Source organism: Colletotrichum spaethianum (genome assembly GCF_022836535.1).
Source record: "Colletotrichum spaethianum MAFF 239500 DNA, contig10, whole genome shotgun sequence".
Taxonomy (NCBI): domain Eukaryota; kingdom Fungi; phylum Ascomycota; class Sordariomycetes; order Glomerellales; family Glomerellaceae; genus Colletotrichum; species Colletotrichum spaethianum.
Window position 1 is genome coordinate 748,155 of NW_026054780.1, and position 14,208 is coordinate 762,362.

At 39.0% G+C, this 14,208-nt stretch overlaps 3 protein-coding genes across 3 annotated transcripts; 2 read left to right on the top strand and 1 right to left on the bottom strand.

Annotated features, from left to right (window-relative positions):
- Positions 1-3,377: 3,377 nt before the first annotated feature.
- On the top strand, positions 3,378-3,914 carry ColSpa_04754 (uncharacterized protein; the record flags this gene model as incomplete). The annotated part of the gene is made up of 1 exon (XM_049270966.1): positions 3,378-3,914. One exon carries the CDS (start codon positions 3,378-3,380, stop codon positions 3,912-3,914), a length of 537 nt encoding a protein of 178 aa, XP_049126923.1.
- Positions 3,915-4,161: 247 nt separating this feature from the next.
- On the bottom strand, positions 4,162-5,069 carry ColSpa_04755 (uncharacterized protein; the record flags this gene model as incomplete). The annotated part of the gene is made up of 2 exons (XM_049270967.1): positions 4,162-4,914; positions 4,965-5,069. The coding sequence occupies 2 exons, from the start codon at positions 5,067-5,069 to the stop codon at positions 4,162-4,164; spliced, it is 858 nt and encodes a 285-aa protein (XP_049126924.1).
- A 563-nt stretch (positions 5,070-5,632) lies between these two features.
- ColSpa_04756 (uncharacterized protein) lies at positions 5,633-7,453 on the top strand (the record flags this gene model as incomplete). Its single annotated transcript, XM_049270968.1, has 1 exon — positions 5,633-7,453. The coding sequence occupies one exon, from the start codon at positions 5,633-5,635 to the stop codon at positions 7,451-7,453; it is 1,821 nt and encodes a 606-aa protein (XP_049126925.1).
- Between the last annotated feature and the right edge of the window lie 6,755 nt (positions 7,454-14,208).

The following is a 14,208-nucleotide window of genomic DNA, read 5'->3' on the forward strand; positions in this document are numbered from 1 at the left end:
ACTCCAGTAACGGTACCAGGACCGTTGCTGGAAAGCTCAAAATTCCTGGACATGAGCTACAAGAGGACGACGAAGAAGTGATCCGGTTATCTGAAAAAGAATCGGATTATCTGGTGAAAATAGCACTGACTACACTCCTTGCCCCAGCTGTGGAGGACGTCTGTAAGACTGCAGCAAAGGTTAGAAGGCACGACAACAAGGGATGTTCTTGCTGCGTTGGAAAGCCCAACCCGCCCCACATCGACACCGATCGTCTTGATCAGGCCTGCCGTCCCAAGGTTTACCTTAACCAGTTGTCAGCGACTATTGGGAAGGTTAAAGCAGAGAGAATCAGGAAGCGGATAGTCAAGCACTTCGACATGATCAACAAAAAGGGAACGCCTTTACCCCCAGAGCAACCGCACAACCGCGAGGTGGATCCGACAAAACATCATCCCCAGCCTGATCAGGCCAAGCGGAATGCAAAGGTATTCACCATGTATAAGGGAAAAGACAAGAAGATACATCCGGTTGACGACCAACCGTCTGACGGATCAACCCCTGACGGCGATCCCCTCTGGAAAGTCAAGAACCTGGCTGAAGCCGAAAAGACAATGCAACCCGATGAGGGACCGTTCCGAGGCCTGATCAGGCCTAAGTATTCAAGTATTGAGCCGTATTCACGCCTCAAGCCAGACAGATTGGCGGCCATCATGGATACACTGGGTCATCTCCTACCCCGCGAGAAGGACCTATTCCTCCAAGTCCTTCTGAACCGCGAAAATGCTCTCGCTTGGGACTTCTCCGAAAACGGCGCGCTTGACCCGAAAGTTGCCCCCCCACAGGTGATCAGGACTGTGCCTCACAAAGCCTGGCGAGAAAAGGGGATTCCAATACCCAAAGCGCTTGAATCGCAAGCTATGGACATTATCCGGGTACGAATCGATAAGGGTATCCTAGAAGAAGGTCATGGGGCTATACGAAACCCTTGGTTTCTTGTGAAGAAGAAGGATGGTTCCCTACGCCTGATCAATTCAGCTACTCGGATGAATGGGGTCACGATTCGCGATGCCTTTGCTCCTCCAGGAGCAGAGAATTTCTCAGAAGACTTCGGCATGTGCCAGATTCTCTCACTCTTGGACTTCTTCTCTGGATACGACCAAGTCCCTCTAGCTGAGGAAAGCAGGGATTTAACAACGTTTGCTACTCCCCTTGGACTTCTACGCATGTGCACCTTACCGCAAGGTGGTACCAATTCTGTGGCACAGTTCATGAGAGTTATCACCCGGATACTCTATGACCTTATACCACATTGTTGCCGGGCTTTTCTTGATGATATCGTCATCAAAGGGCCTACAACCACGTACAACGATGAGGAGCTCCCTGATCAGGCCGGCATTCGACGCTACATCTACGAACATATTCGCTACGTCGACATGGTGCTCTTCAATGTCGAGTTGGCAGGCTGCACAATAGCTGGCAAGAAATCACAATGGCTTCAGAGAACGGCTATTATCGTCGGCTATGTCTGCGGTTCTGGAGGTCGCCGCCCTGATCAGGCGAACGTCATCAAGATCAAGGAATGGGAAGAATGCAAAGACATCAGTGAAGTCAGGTCATTTATAGGGATGACTGGGTTCTACAGATCATGGGTCGACAGATACTCGGAGATCACTTTGCCTTTCCAGAAACTCCTCAAAAAGAACGCCACGTTTACCTGGGGGCCTGATCAGGTCAACGCTATGGATACCCTCAAGTCCAAACTAACAACTTCTCCTGTAATCATTTCATTATCCTATGGCCCAGAAGCTGGGTTAGTGGTCATCAGCACAGATGCGAGCCTGCAAGGTTGGGGCGCAGTACTAAGTCAGATGATCGGTACCCAGAGGGCTGTGGCAAGGTATGAAAGTGGTATCTGGAGAGGCGCTGAGTTAAAATACGACTCTGGGAAACTGGAATTGAGAGCGGTTTTGATGACATTGAAGAAACTCCGAAACTACGTCTACGGTATCAGATTTTTGTTGGAAACTGATGCACAGGTCCTAGTTGCTCAGCTCAACGGAGGGTCTCACGATCTTCCTGGCGCCCTAATCACTAGGTGGATTGCTTGGATACGTCTTTTCGACTTTGACGTCAAGCATATACCGGGGACGAAGAATGTGGTAGCGGATGCGCTATCACGAAAAGCACCAGGGCTGTCCGATATCGAGGAATACGAGAGCCCTGATCAGGTTGAAGATTTCATCGACGCCAACCTCTACTTTGTTCGACTGCACGAATCATTCGGAGGATCCAAATCCGGCATTTCAAAGACCTCTCACCTGCATCAACTCCCTGAAGCATGGCTCCGCCCTGATCAGTACTGGACTGACCGAACGAGACAAATCATCTTCCATCTAAAGACACTATTACGCCCAGATGGAATATCACAGCATACTTTCAGGAAGTTCAAAATAGAGGCCTGGTGTTATCTTGCTCGAGATGGCTATTTATACCGCCGACCAACAAAGAGATGCCCGATCCCTAGACGCCTTATTGACGACCCAAAGATTCAGGAGAACCTGATCAGGAACGCACACGTCGAATCAGGACACCGGGGACGCGATGCAACATTCCATCGGCTTTCTGTATCCTATATCTGGAAAGATATGTACCGGAGGGTGCAGGCCCAGCTCGCGTCATGCCCATCCTGTCAGAAGGCTCGATCAACCCGGATGGACGACTGGCACATCGGTACAGTCCCAGGGGAATTACCGTTTACGAAGATATCTATTGATGTCCAGTGGATTGGTTCCTGGGCACTGATCGAGGGACGTTGTGATATGACGGGTTGGCCCGAAGCAAGGAGGGTAAGGACTGTCACCTCTGATCAGGTCGCCGACTTCATCTGGGAAGACTTTTTCTGCCGCCACGGTGTCTGTGGAGAGATGATTGTCGACGGCGGACCAGAAAACAAAGGGACTGTGGACCGCCTGAATGAAAAGTATGGTATCAGAAAAAGGGTTATATCAGCGTATAACTCAAAGGCGAACGGGGTCAATGAACAAGGCCATAAACCCATTGCGCACACCATCTTGACCTGGTCAGACGGAGGAAAAAGAGATTGGGGGAAAATTGTGCCTACTACGCTGTTTGCAGACCGAACGACAGTCCGCGCACCAACGGGCTACACACCTTTCTTCCTAACTACAGGATACGAAGCGATCACACCCATCGAAGAATCTACCTTGACTTGGAGAGTATTAGACTGGGGACGAGTTCGTGACCCTGATCAGGAACTCGCTGCCAGGATACGCTCCTTTGAACAACTTGAAATCGATAGGGAGACTGCAGCCAAGAATGTGGCTCTTGCGAGACAGAAATCTGCGGATTACTATAACGCACGCCATCAACACACAATGCGGTCAGAGAAGCTTCAGCCTGGCGATTTAGTTCTTGTCTTCGACGAGAAACGCGCAATCGACAAATCGAAAGCTAGGAAACTTACATACCGTTGGCAAGGCCCTTTACGAGTCCACTCTGTGTCTGAGAACTCGGCATCGTACCGCCTAGAGACGCTTGCTGGTGACCTTATCACGAGGGCCACATACGCTGGGAAACGTCTCAAGAGATATATCGAGAACGACGCCGGTTTCTGGGAATCGGAGGATCCTGCGTGGGCCAAAGCCAAGCTCAAAGACGAAATAACCCCCTTCTTCCCAGCCCAGGACCACCAAGACGAACTTTGGGAAGTAGACATGGCTCCTAGCCCTGATCAGGACGAAGACATCATGCAGACACGATCGAGGCTTCAACAGCTACGCCTCGAAAAAGAAAACGACACGCTCCGCAGAGAACTAGAGCATTGGAAGTCATCGTCCAGACTTGCGATTGACATCCAACCCAAGGACTCGGCAAAGGACGCGCAGTATACTGACATGACACAGCAAGCCTGATCAGGCCTGCTGTCATATCCTTTCATTTTCCTTTATTAATGTCTACATCGCACTGTCATTTCCATAACATTTCGCACGCATTTCCTTTCACGAAAAGTTCATTGATTCGGAACCCTTATTGCATTCATCAATAAACTTGGGGACGAGGTTATCTGGGAAAGGAAACGCCTGATCAGACCTAGAAACATCCCAGAATCACCCCAAATCCTAAGCCCAAACCACCAAGTCATCAGACAACCCTATATCCCTAGTCCGAATCCTCATCATCACCCTCCGTCTTCCAGTCAATACTATCCTGCACCCAGATAGAGCCATCCAAGATACCAGGCGACTTTCTCTCCTTCTTAGAAAGCCCCTTATACTGATCCTTGATAAGTTTCATAAGGTCAGACCGAAAGAACTGCGTGGAATCGATAGAAGAGATATTGTTAGGAATGCTTGAGGGGACGCCGCCGCCGCTGGCTCTTCGCTCTTTGGTGCCCTTTACCCGACCCATGTATCCAAACTCCTGGTAAAAGTCCTTGTTTCGATAGCAGCATTGGACTTGAGTCTCGTGGTAAAGGCAATTGGAGCATGCATTGCCGAATTCGTTAGGAAGGGAGACGCATTCCCAGAAGGGGACGAAACAGGCGACCTGATCAGGCCCAGCCCGGACAGCCTGCCAACCCTTTTCGCAGCATTCGCAAGGGACAGCATTGCGACCACCAAGGCCATGGACAGCCAAGGCGGCGCCAGCCTGCATGCGACTAGCAAGCTTCCAAGCCAGGGATCCAAAAGCACCCTGATAACCGGCATAGACGAAAACGCGACGCTTGAACAAGCCAGTCTTGGTATGATCTTGGAGGACTTGAAGGACATTGCCTCTTGCGATAGCCTGCCAGAAGGCCTGAGCAACTTTCTTGCGAGTCTGACCATTCTGAATTTCATCGGCAAACTGGACTTCGCAGTAGAGACTACCGATCGGAGACTCGAGTTTTCGCCACACTAAGGAAGTTGCGATCTGTCTGATCAGAGCTATGAACCTTCAACAGGGAGTAGGGGACGACTTACTGTGGCATTGACAGGAGTTATGGCCAGGTAATTGTTTCCAGCAGGAGGGTCGCAAGTAAAGAACCACGGGTTCCAGGCAGCTTCAGGCTTGCGCTTGGGAGGCATGGCGATGTCTGATCAGGGCTGTGGTGAGAAAGTTAAGTTGATTTGTTGAGTGGTTTTGAGTTGCAGAAAAGATGAAGCTTAAGAAGCAACGTGAAGTTGTGTGGAGGAAGAGAAGAAGTGATCTGAAGGAAGATTCCTGGCCTCTTTTTTTTTATCCTGCTAACTACGGCCTGCTTCTTCTAATTCACTGATCAGAGGGAAGGAACTAAGAGAAAAGAAGTGATTCACTGTTGTGAACAGGAAGAAGTTATTCACTTTTGTGAACATTGGGCAGATGAACAACTATCTTCTTTACCTTCCTGTATCCACCTTTTTACTCTTTCTCTTCAGCAACTTCGAATTGCTCCTTCCCTCACAACAAGGTCAAGATTCGTCAGAAACAAAGCTATAAAATAAGCCCAAGAAACCCGCCAACAACAACTTTCACTTTTCCTTCTTCCACCACCACCATCAACTTCAGCCACACAATTTCGAGCCAACCAACAATCAACAACACATTATTCCCTTTTTCTTTTTACTTTCTCACCCTGATCAGACCCATCTACACACATCTACAACTCATCATGTCTTCCTTCCAAGCCGTTAACGTTATCTGGAACGCTCCTGCCGGCCCAGATGGAACCAACAACATGTGGGTTTTGGAGCACTGCCAAACTCTCTTCGAGGAATGCCGCATTCAGAATCTCAGCGACAATCTCCCTGATCCGACTAAGCAAACCACGAACGCCATCAAGATGCCGCAGAAATCACAGCACGCGCATCCCGAAGACCTCAAGCCACTCGAAGGGTTCACAGACCCGGCTACTGAAGACCCTATTACTCCGCTGAGACCTCCCAACTGTCCTGGTCCGTCTGATCAGGGCGACGGACCTGCTCCCATGTGGATTCCGAGTAACAACGCGTCTGCCATAAGCATGATGTATAATCGCTGGGGCAAGGGCTTTTCGCAAGATGGTTCTTGGGGGAAGTGGACAAACAACGAGTCAAAAACCTACCTCCCTGGTATCTACAACGCGGTTGGACATTTGGTTAAGCAGTCTTGGATGGCCTCTGACGATGTCCAAAGTCTTGCGGCATTTGCTGCTCGAGATGCCAAGGTCAATTGCTTTGTTGCCGACAGCCCTCCTTGGAGCCGCGACACCCCTACTGTGACGGCCAGACCTGATCAGAAGGACCGGATTCGAAAGGCGGACTGCCTGGCGTTCGTTACCCATCACATCAATCATTTCACTGCCCTCTTCGTTAACCAAGTTACTGGACGATCTTTCTGGTATGACAGTATGTGGAGAGACGGAGATGCAACCCTTCGGTACGCTATTGATATGGACCGTCTCTGCAAGTTCTATCAGAGCGTCAATGCTGCCCCCAACCTGATCAAGGTGATCCGCATGAAAGCAGGCATTGTGATCGGCCCTCAACAGCCTGACGAGTGGACTTGCGGAATGCATGCAGCGGAATTCATCAGATGCTGCATCCGAGACAACGTTACCAACATCGCAAAGAGTCCGACTTGGACGAAGGTTTGGAACGATAGCAGAGGCAACGTCATTGACCACGTTAACCATTTCTGGCGTCAATGGGTTACTGAAGAGTTCAGTAAACCAGGAAACTACGGCAGAAAGGACCTTCGCAATAAGCCGAGGCTTGTACTGGACAGTTATGACAAGAGACTTCGACAAGAAGCATCCAGCAAGCCTGATCAGACTAAGGAGGACACACCGGAATTCTCTAACACCTTTCCTGGGACTTTTAAGCCCATCAAAAAGACGCCTTCTTCAGCACCTCAAGACGACGATCTCACCAGTCTCTTTGGTTCGATGCGCCCCCCCTCAGATACTGGTGCGCCACAGGACCAGCCAGGCTTCTCTACCACGCCAGCCCCAGAAGGTAACGTGGTGAGGCCATCTCCTAAGCCTGATCAGGCTCAGGATGTAGACGACGAAGAGGAGGTTAGCGATGCTGAGTCTGAGGCCACCGCGAAGCCCGCGCTCCCGCGCTGCCCCCTTAACCTCAAGCGATTGTCTAATGTGGCTTCTACTGCGTACATGAAGGCTGAAGGACAGCGAAATGCTTATGAGAAAGCCCTGTTCAATACACAGGAGCAGCGCCACAAGCTAAGGGAGCGCAGGGTCAAGTCTATTACCGACTACACCAGGGACGAATATGTTAGTATGTTCGAGAACCCTTATGAGACGGTGGCAGTGCGACAGCGCCCTTGGCAGCTGTTTCTACGACCTACAATTGCACCTGGATGGGAGGGTCATAAGCGGTATGATCAGGGACGGGAGTGGGATGCTAAGTTCGAGGAGGAGCGTCTCGAGGCTGAGAGGGAGGCAGCTCGTAACGAGGCGAGTGGCTCGAGATACTCTTTCCGCCGCCGCTAGGAGGACATCACAGGTCTGATCAGGGAGGATACAATAAGGAGGATTGGTTTTTGCTTTTACATGTCGTCTGCCCCTATGCTTTTACACTTTTCTCCTTTTAATATGTTGCGCGAAGAAGAAAACTGGGGGACGATTGGAAAGGGGCAGGGTTTCGCGTTTTCATTTTTCCTTTTATCAGCCTGCAGACACAATCACAGGCCTGATCAGATGTGACTAAGCAGGACCCTTCCAAGTACAAAAGGGGGCTCTAGTCAGATACTATCACAGAGATCGGGATCTCATCACGAAGCAGACAGAGAAGCTTGACATCTTTAGACAGGCACTTAGACAGACACGGACGAATTCATCACTTTGATATCTAAACAAGACGTGTAATAAGTGACTGTTGCTTTGTTTCCTTAGGCCTGACTAGACCTCTAAGGTCTAGGAGGGTATCCTCCTCCTCCAGAGATCACGACACACACATGCGTACCACTTAGCAACAAGGGCAAATCCGAACAGACTGCAAGACGTGAAGGATACACTTTTCTGGTTTGCTCATGGCCCTGATCAGGCCAAGGAGGACCTGAAAAGAGTAGTATCTCACGGTCTAGGCGTTGGGGTAGTCACTTGGGGTAATCGGTCACTCCAGGTGCACTCGTGACGATACTGGGACCTTGGTGTTTGGTGTGGTTTGTGTGTCAACTGCCCACTTGCTGGCTTCCTTTATCCCACGCAGTTTCACTAGGATAACTATGTAAGAGCTCTTAAGGACTATCTCCTTAATTAGACTAAGCTATATTAAGACTAGGAAAACTAGACTCTAGTAATAATACTAGGACTATTACTAAAAAGCTTAAAATTCCTAGATATAAGCTATAAAAAGATAATAAAGAAGTAATCTAGTTATTTAAAAAAGAATTAGATTATTTAGTAAAAATAGTATTAACTATACTTTTTGCCTTAGCTATAAAGGATATCTGTAAGACTATAGTAAAGGTTAGAAGGTATAATAATAAGGGATATTCTTGCTGTATTAGAAAGCCTAACCTGCTTTATATTAACACTAATTGTCTTAATTAGGCCTGTTATCTTAAGGTTTATTTTAACTAGTTATTAGTAACTATTAAGAAGGTTAAAGTAAAAAGAATTAGGAAGTAGATAGTTAAGTACTTTAATATAATTAATAAAAAAAAAACGCTTTTACCTTTAAAGTAACTATATAACTATAAAGTAGATCTAACAAAACATTATCCCTAGCCTGATCAGGTTAAGCAGAATGTAAAGGTATTTATTATGTATAAGAGAAAAGACAAAAAGATATATCTAGTTAATAACTAACCGTCTAACGGATTAACCCTTGATAGTAATTCCTTTTGGAAAGTTAAGAACCTAGCTAAAGCTAAAAAAACAATATAACCTAATAAGGAACTGTTCTAAGGCCTAATTAGGCCTAAGTATTCAAGTATTAAGCTATATTTATGCCTTAAGCTAGACAGATTAGTAGCTATTATGAATATACTGGGTTATCTTCTACTTTGCAAAAAGGACCTATTCCTCTAAGTCCTTTTAAACTATAAAAATGCTTTTGCTTAGGACTTCTTTGAAAATAGTGCGCTTGACCTAAAAGTTACCCCTCTATAGGTAATTAGGACTATACCTTATAAAGCCTAGTAAGAAAAAGGGATTTTAATACTTAAAGCGCTTAAATTGTAAGCTATAGATATTATTTAGGTATAAATTAATAAAAGTATCTTAGAAGAAGATTATAAGGCTATATAAAACCCTTGGTTTCTTATAAAGAAGAAGAATGGTTCTTTATATTTAATTAATTTAGTTACTTAGATAAATAGGGTTATGATTTATAATGCTTTTGTTTTTCTAGGAGTAGAGAATTTCTTAGAAGACTTTAGTATATACTAGATTCTTTTACTCTTAGACTTCTTCTTTAGATATAACTAAGTCCCTTTAGCTGAAGAAAGTAGAGATTTAATAACATTTATTATACCCCTTGGACTTTTATGTATATGCACTTTATTGTAAGGTAGTATTAATTCTGTGGTATAGTTTATAAGAGTTATTACCTAGATACTTTATAACCTTATACTATATTATTACTAGGCTTTTTTTAATAATATTATTATTAAAGGGCCTATAACTACATATAATAATAAGGAGCTCCCTGATTAAGCCGGTATTTAATGCTATATCTATGAACATATTTGCTATGTTAACATGGTGTTCTTTAATATTAAGTTGGTAGGCTATATAATAGCTGGTAAGAAATCATAATAGCTTTAGAGAATAGCTGTTATTATTAGCTATGTCTATAGTTCTAGAGGTTGTTGCCTTGATTAGGTAAACGTTATTAAGATTAAGGAATAGAAAGAATATAAAGATATTAGTAAAGTCAAGTTATTTATAAAGATGACTAGGTTCTATAGATTATAGGTTGACAGATACTTAGAGATCACTTTGCTTTTTTAGAAACTCCTTAAAAAAAACGCTATGTTTACCTAGGGGCTTGATTAGGTTAATACTATAAATACCCTTAAGTCTAAACTAATAACTTCTTCTATAATTATTTTATTATCTTATAGCCTAAAAGCTAGGTTAGTAGTTATTAGTATAAATATAAGCTTATAAGGTTAAGGTATAGTACTAAGTTAAATGATTAGTACTTAGAGGACTATAGTAAGGTATAAAAGTAGTATTTAGAGAAGTGTTGAGTTAAAATATGACTCTAGGAAACTAGAATTAAGAGTAGTTTTAATAATATTAAAGAAGCTCTAAAACTATATCTATAGTATTAGATTTTTGTTAAAAACTGATATATAGGTCCTAGTTACTTAGCTTAATAGAGGGTCTTATAATCTTCTTAGTGCTTTAATTACTAAGTAGATTACTTAGATATATCTTTTTAACTTTAACGTTAAATATATACTAAGGATAAAGATTATAATAGTAGATATGCTATTATAAAAAGTACTAGGGTTATTTAATATTAAGGAATATAAGAGCTCTAATTAAGTTAAAGATTTTATTAATACTAACCTCTACTTTATTTAACTATATGAATTATTTAGAGGATCTAAATCTAGTATTTCAAAGACCTTTTACTTATATTAACTCCTTAAAGCATAGCTTTACCTTGATTAATACTAGACTAACTAAATAAGATAAATTATCTTTTATCTAAAGACACTATTATACCTAGATAGAATATTACTATATATTTTCAAGAAGTTTAAAATAGAGGCCTAGTATTATCTTACTTAAAATAGCTATTTATACTGTTAACTAATAAAGAGATATTTAATCCCTAGACGCCTTATTAATAACCTAAAGATTTAGGAGAACCTAATTAAGAACATATATATTAAATTAGGATATTAAGGATATAATATAATATTTTATTAGCTTTTTATATCTTATATCTGGAAAGATATATACTAAAGGGTATAAGCCTAGCTTATATTATACTTAGCCTATTAAAAGGCTTAATTAACCTAGATAAACGACTAGTACATTAGTATAGTTCTAAGGGAATTACTGTTTATAAAGATATCTATTAATGTCTAGTAGATTAGTTCCTAGGTATTAATTAAGGGATATTATAATATAATAGGTTAGCTTAAAGCAAGGAGGGTAAGGACTATTACCTTTGATTAGGTTATTAACTTTATCTAGAAAGACTTTTTCTATTACTATAGTATTTATAGAGAGATAATTATTAATAATAAACTAGAAAACAAAGGGACTATAGACTACTTAAATAAAAAGTATAGTATTAAAAAAAGGGTTATATTAGTATATAACTTAAAAATAAATAAAGTTAATAAATAAGGCTATAAACTTATTATATATATTATTTTAATCTGGTTAGATAAAGGAAAAAGAGATTAAGGGAAGATTATATTTACTATACTGTTTATAGACTAAACAATAATCTATGTATTAATAGGCTATACACCTTTTTTCCTAACTATAAGATATAAAGTAATTACACTTATCAAAGAATTTACTTTAATTTAAAGAGTATTAAACTAAGGATAAGTTTATAACTTTAATTAGAAACTTATTACTAGGATATATTCCTTTAAATAACTTGAAATTAATAAAAAGACTATAGCTAAGAATATAGCTTTTATAAGATAGAAATCTATAAATTACTATAATATATACTATTAATATATAATATAATTAAAAAAGCTTTAGCTTAGTAATTTAGTTCTTGTTTTTAATAAGAAACATATAATTAACAAATCAAAAGCTAAGAAATTTATATACTATTAGTAAAGCCTTTTATAAGTTTACTCTATATCTAAGAACTTAGTATTATATTACCTAAAGACACTTACTAGTAACCTTATTACAAGGGCTATATACGCTAAAAAACATCTTAAGAGATATATTAAGAATAACACTAGTTTCTAGGAATCAAAGGATCCTATGTAGACTAAAGCTAAGCTTAAAGACAAAATAACCCCTTTCTTCTTAGCCTAAGACTACTAAAATAAACTTTAAGAAATAGATATGGCTCCTAGCCCTGATCAGGACAAAGACATTATATAGATATAATTAAGGCTTTAATAGCTATACCTTAAAAAAAAAATAATATACTTTATAAAGAACTAGAGCATTAGAAGTTATTATCTAGACTTATAATTAATATTTAACCTAAGGACTTAGTAAAGGATATATAGTATACTAATATAATATAATAAGCTTAATTAAGCCTACTATTATATCCTTTTATTTTTTTTTATTAATGTCTATATTATATTATTATTTCTATAATATTTTATATATATTTTTTTTTATAAAAAGTTTATTAATTTAGAACTTTTATTATATTTATTAATAAACTTAGGGATAAGGTTATCTAGGAAAGGAAACATCTAATTAGACCTAGAAATATCTTAGAATTACCTTAAATCTTAAGCCTAAACTACTAAGTTATTAAATAACCTTATATCCCTAGTCTAAATCCTTATTATCACCTTCTATCTTTTAGTTAATATTATCCTATACCTAGATAAAGCTATTTAAGATACTAGGCAACTTTTTTTTCTTTTTAGAAAGCCTTTTATATTAATTTTTAATAAGTTTTATAAGGTTAGATTAAAAGAACTGTGTGGAATTAATAAAAGAGATATTGTTAAGAATACTTAAAAGGATACTACTACTATTAGCTTTTTGCTCTTTAGTGCCCTTTACTTAACTTATATATCTAAACTCTTAGTAAAAGTCCTTGTTTTAATAGTAGTATTAGACTTAAGTCTTGTAGTAAAGGTAATTAGAGTATATATTATTAAATTTGTTAGGAAGAGAAACGTATTCCTAGAAGGGAACAAAACAGGTGACCTGATTAGGCTTAGCCTGGATAGCCTGTTAACCCTTTTCATAGTATTTGCAAGGGATAATATTATAACCACTAAGGCTATAGACAGCTAAGGTAATACTAGCCTATATATAACTAGTAAGCTTTTAAGCTAAGGACCTAAAAGTACCTTAATAACTAATATAGACAAAAACATAACGCTTAAATAAGCTAGTTTTAGTATAATCTTAGAGGACTTAAAGGATATTGCCTCTTGTAATAGTTTACTAGAAGGCCTAAGTAACTTTTTTATAAGTTTAATTATTTTAAATTTTATTAGTAAACTAGATTTTATAATAGAGACTACTAATTAAAGATTTAAGTTTTTGTTATATTAAGGAAGTTATAATTTGTTTAATTAAGGCTATAAACTTTTAATAAGAAGTAAGGAATGATTTACTGTAGTATTAATAAGAGTTATAGCTAGGTAATTGTTTTTAGTAAAAGGGTTATAAGTAAAGAACTATAAGTTCTAAGTAGCTTTAGGTTTACGCTTAGGAGATATAGTAATATTTAATTAAGGCTATAGTAAGAAAGTTAAGTTAATTTATTAAGTAGTTTTAAGTTATAGAAAAAATAAAGCTTAAGAAGTAATATAAAGTTATATAAAGAAAAAGAAGAAGTGATTTAAAGGAAAATTCTTAGCCTTTTTTTATTTTATTAACTATAGCTTACTTCTTTTAATTTATTGATTAGAGGAAAGAAACTAAGAGAAAAGAAGTAATTTACTATTATAAATAGAAAAAAGTTATTTACTTTTATAAATATTAGGTAAATAAATAACTATTTTTTTTATTTTTTTATATTTATTTTTTTACTTTTTCTTTTTAGTAACTTTAAATTACTTCTTTTTTTATAATAAAGTTAAGATTTATTAAAAATAAAGCTATAAAATAAGCCTAAGAAACCTACTAATAATAACTTTTATTTTTCCTTTTTTTATTACTACTATTAACTTTAGTTATATAATTTTAAGCTAACTAATAATTAATAATATATTATTCTCTTTTTCTTTTTATTTTCTTATTTTAATTAGACTTATTTATATATATCTATAACTTATTATATCTTCTTTCTAAGCTATTAATATTATCTAGAACGCTTCTACTAGCTTAAATAAAACTAATAATATATAAATTCTAAAGTACTACTAAACTCTTTTTAAGGAATACTATATTTAGAATCTTAGTAATAATTTCTTTAATTTAACTAAGTAAACTATAAACGCTATTAAAATACTATAGAAATTATAGTATATATATCTTAAAGACCTTAAGCTACTTAAAGGGTTTATAGACCTAGCTACTAAAAACCTTATTATTTTACTAAGACCTCTTAATTATCCTGGTTTATCTAATCAGGGTAATAGACCTGCTCTTATATAGATTCTAAG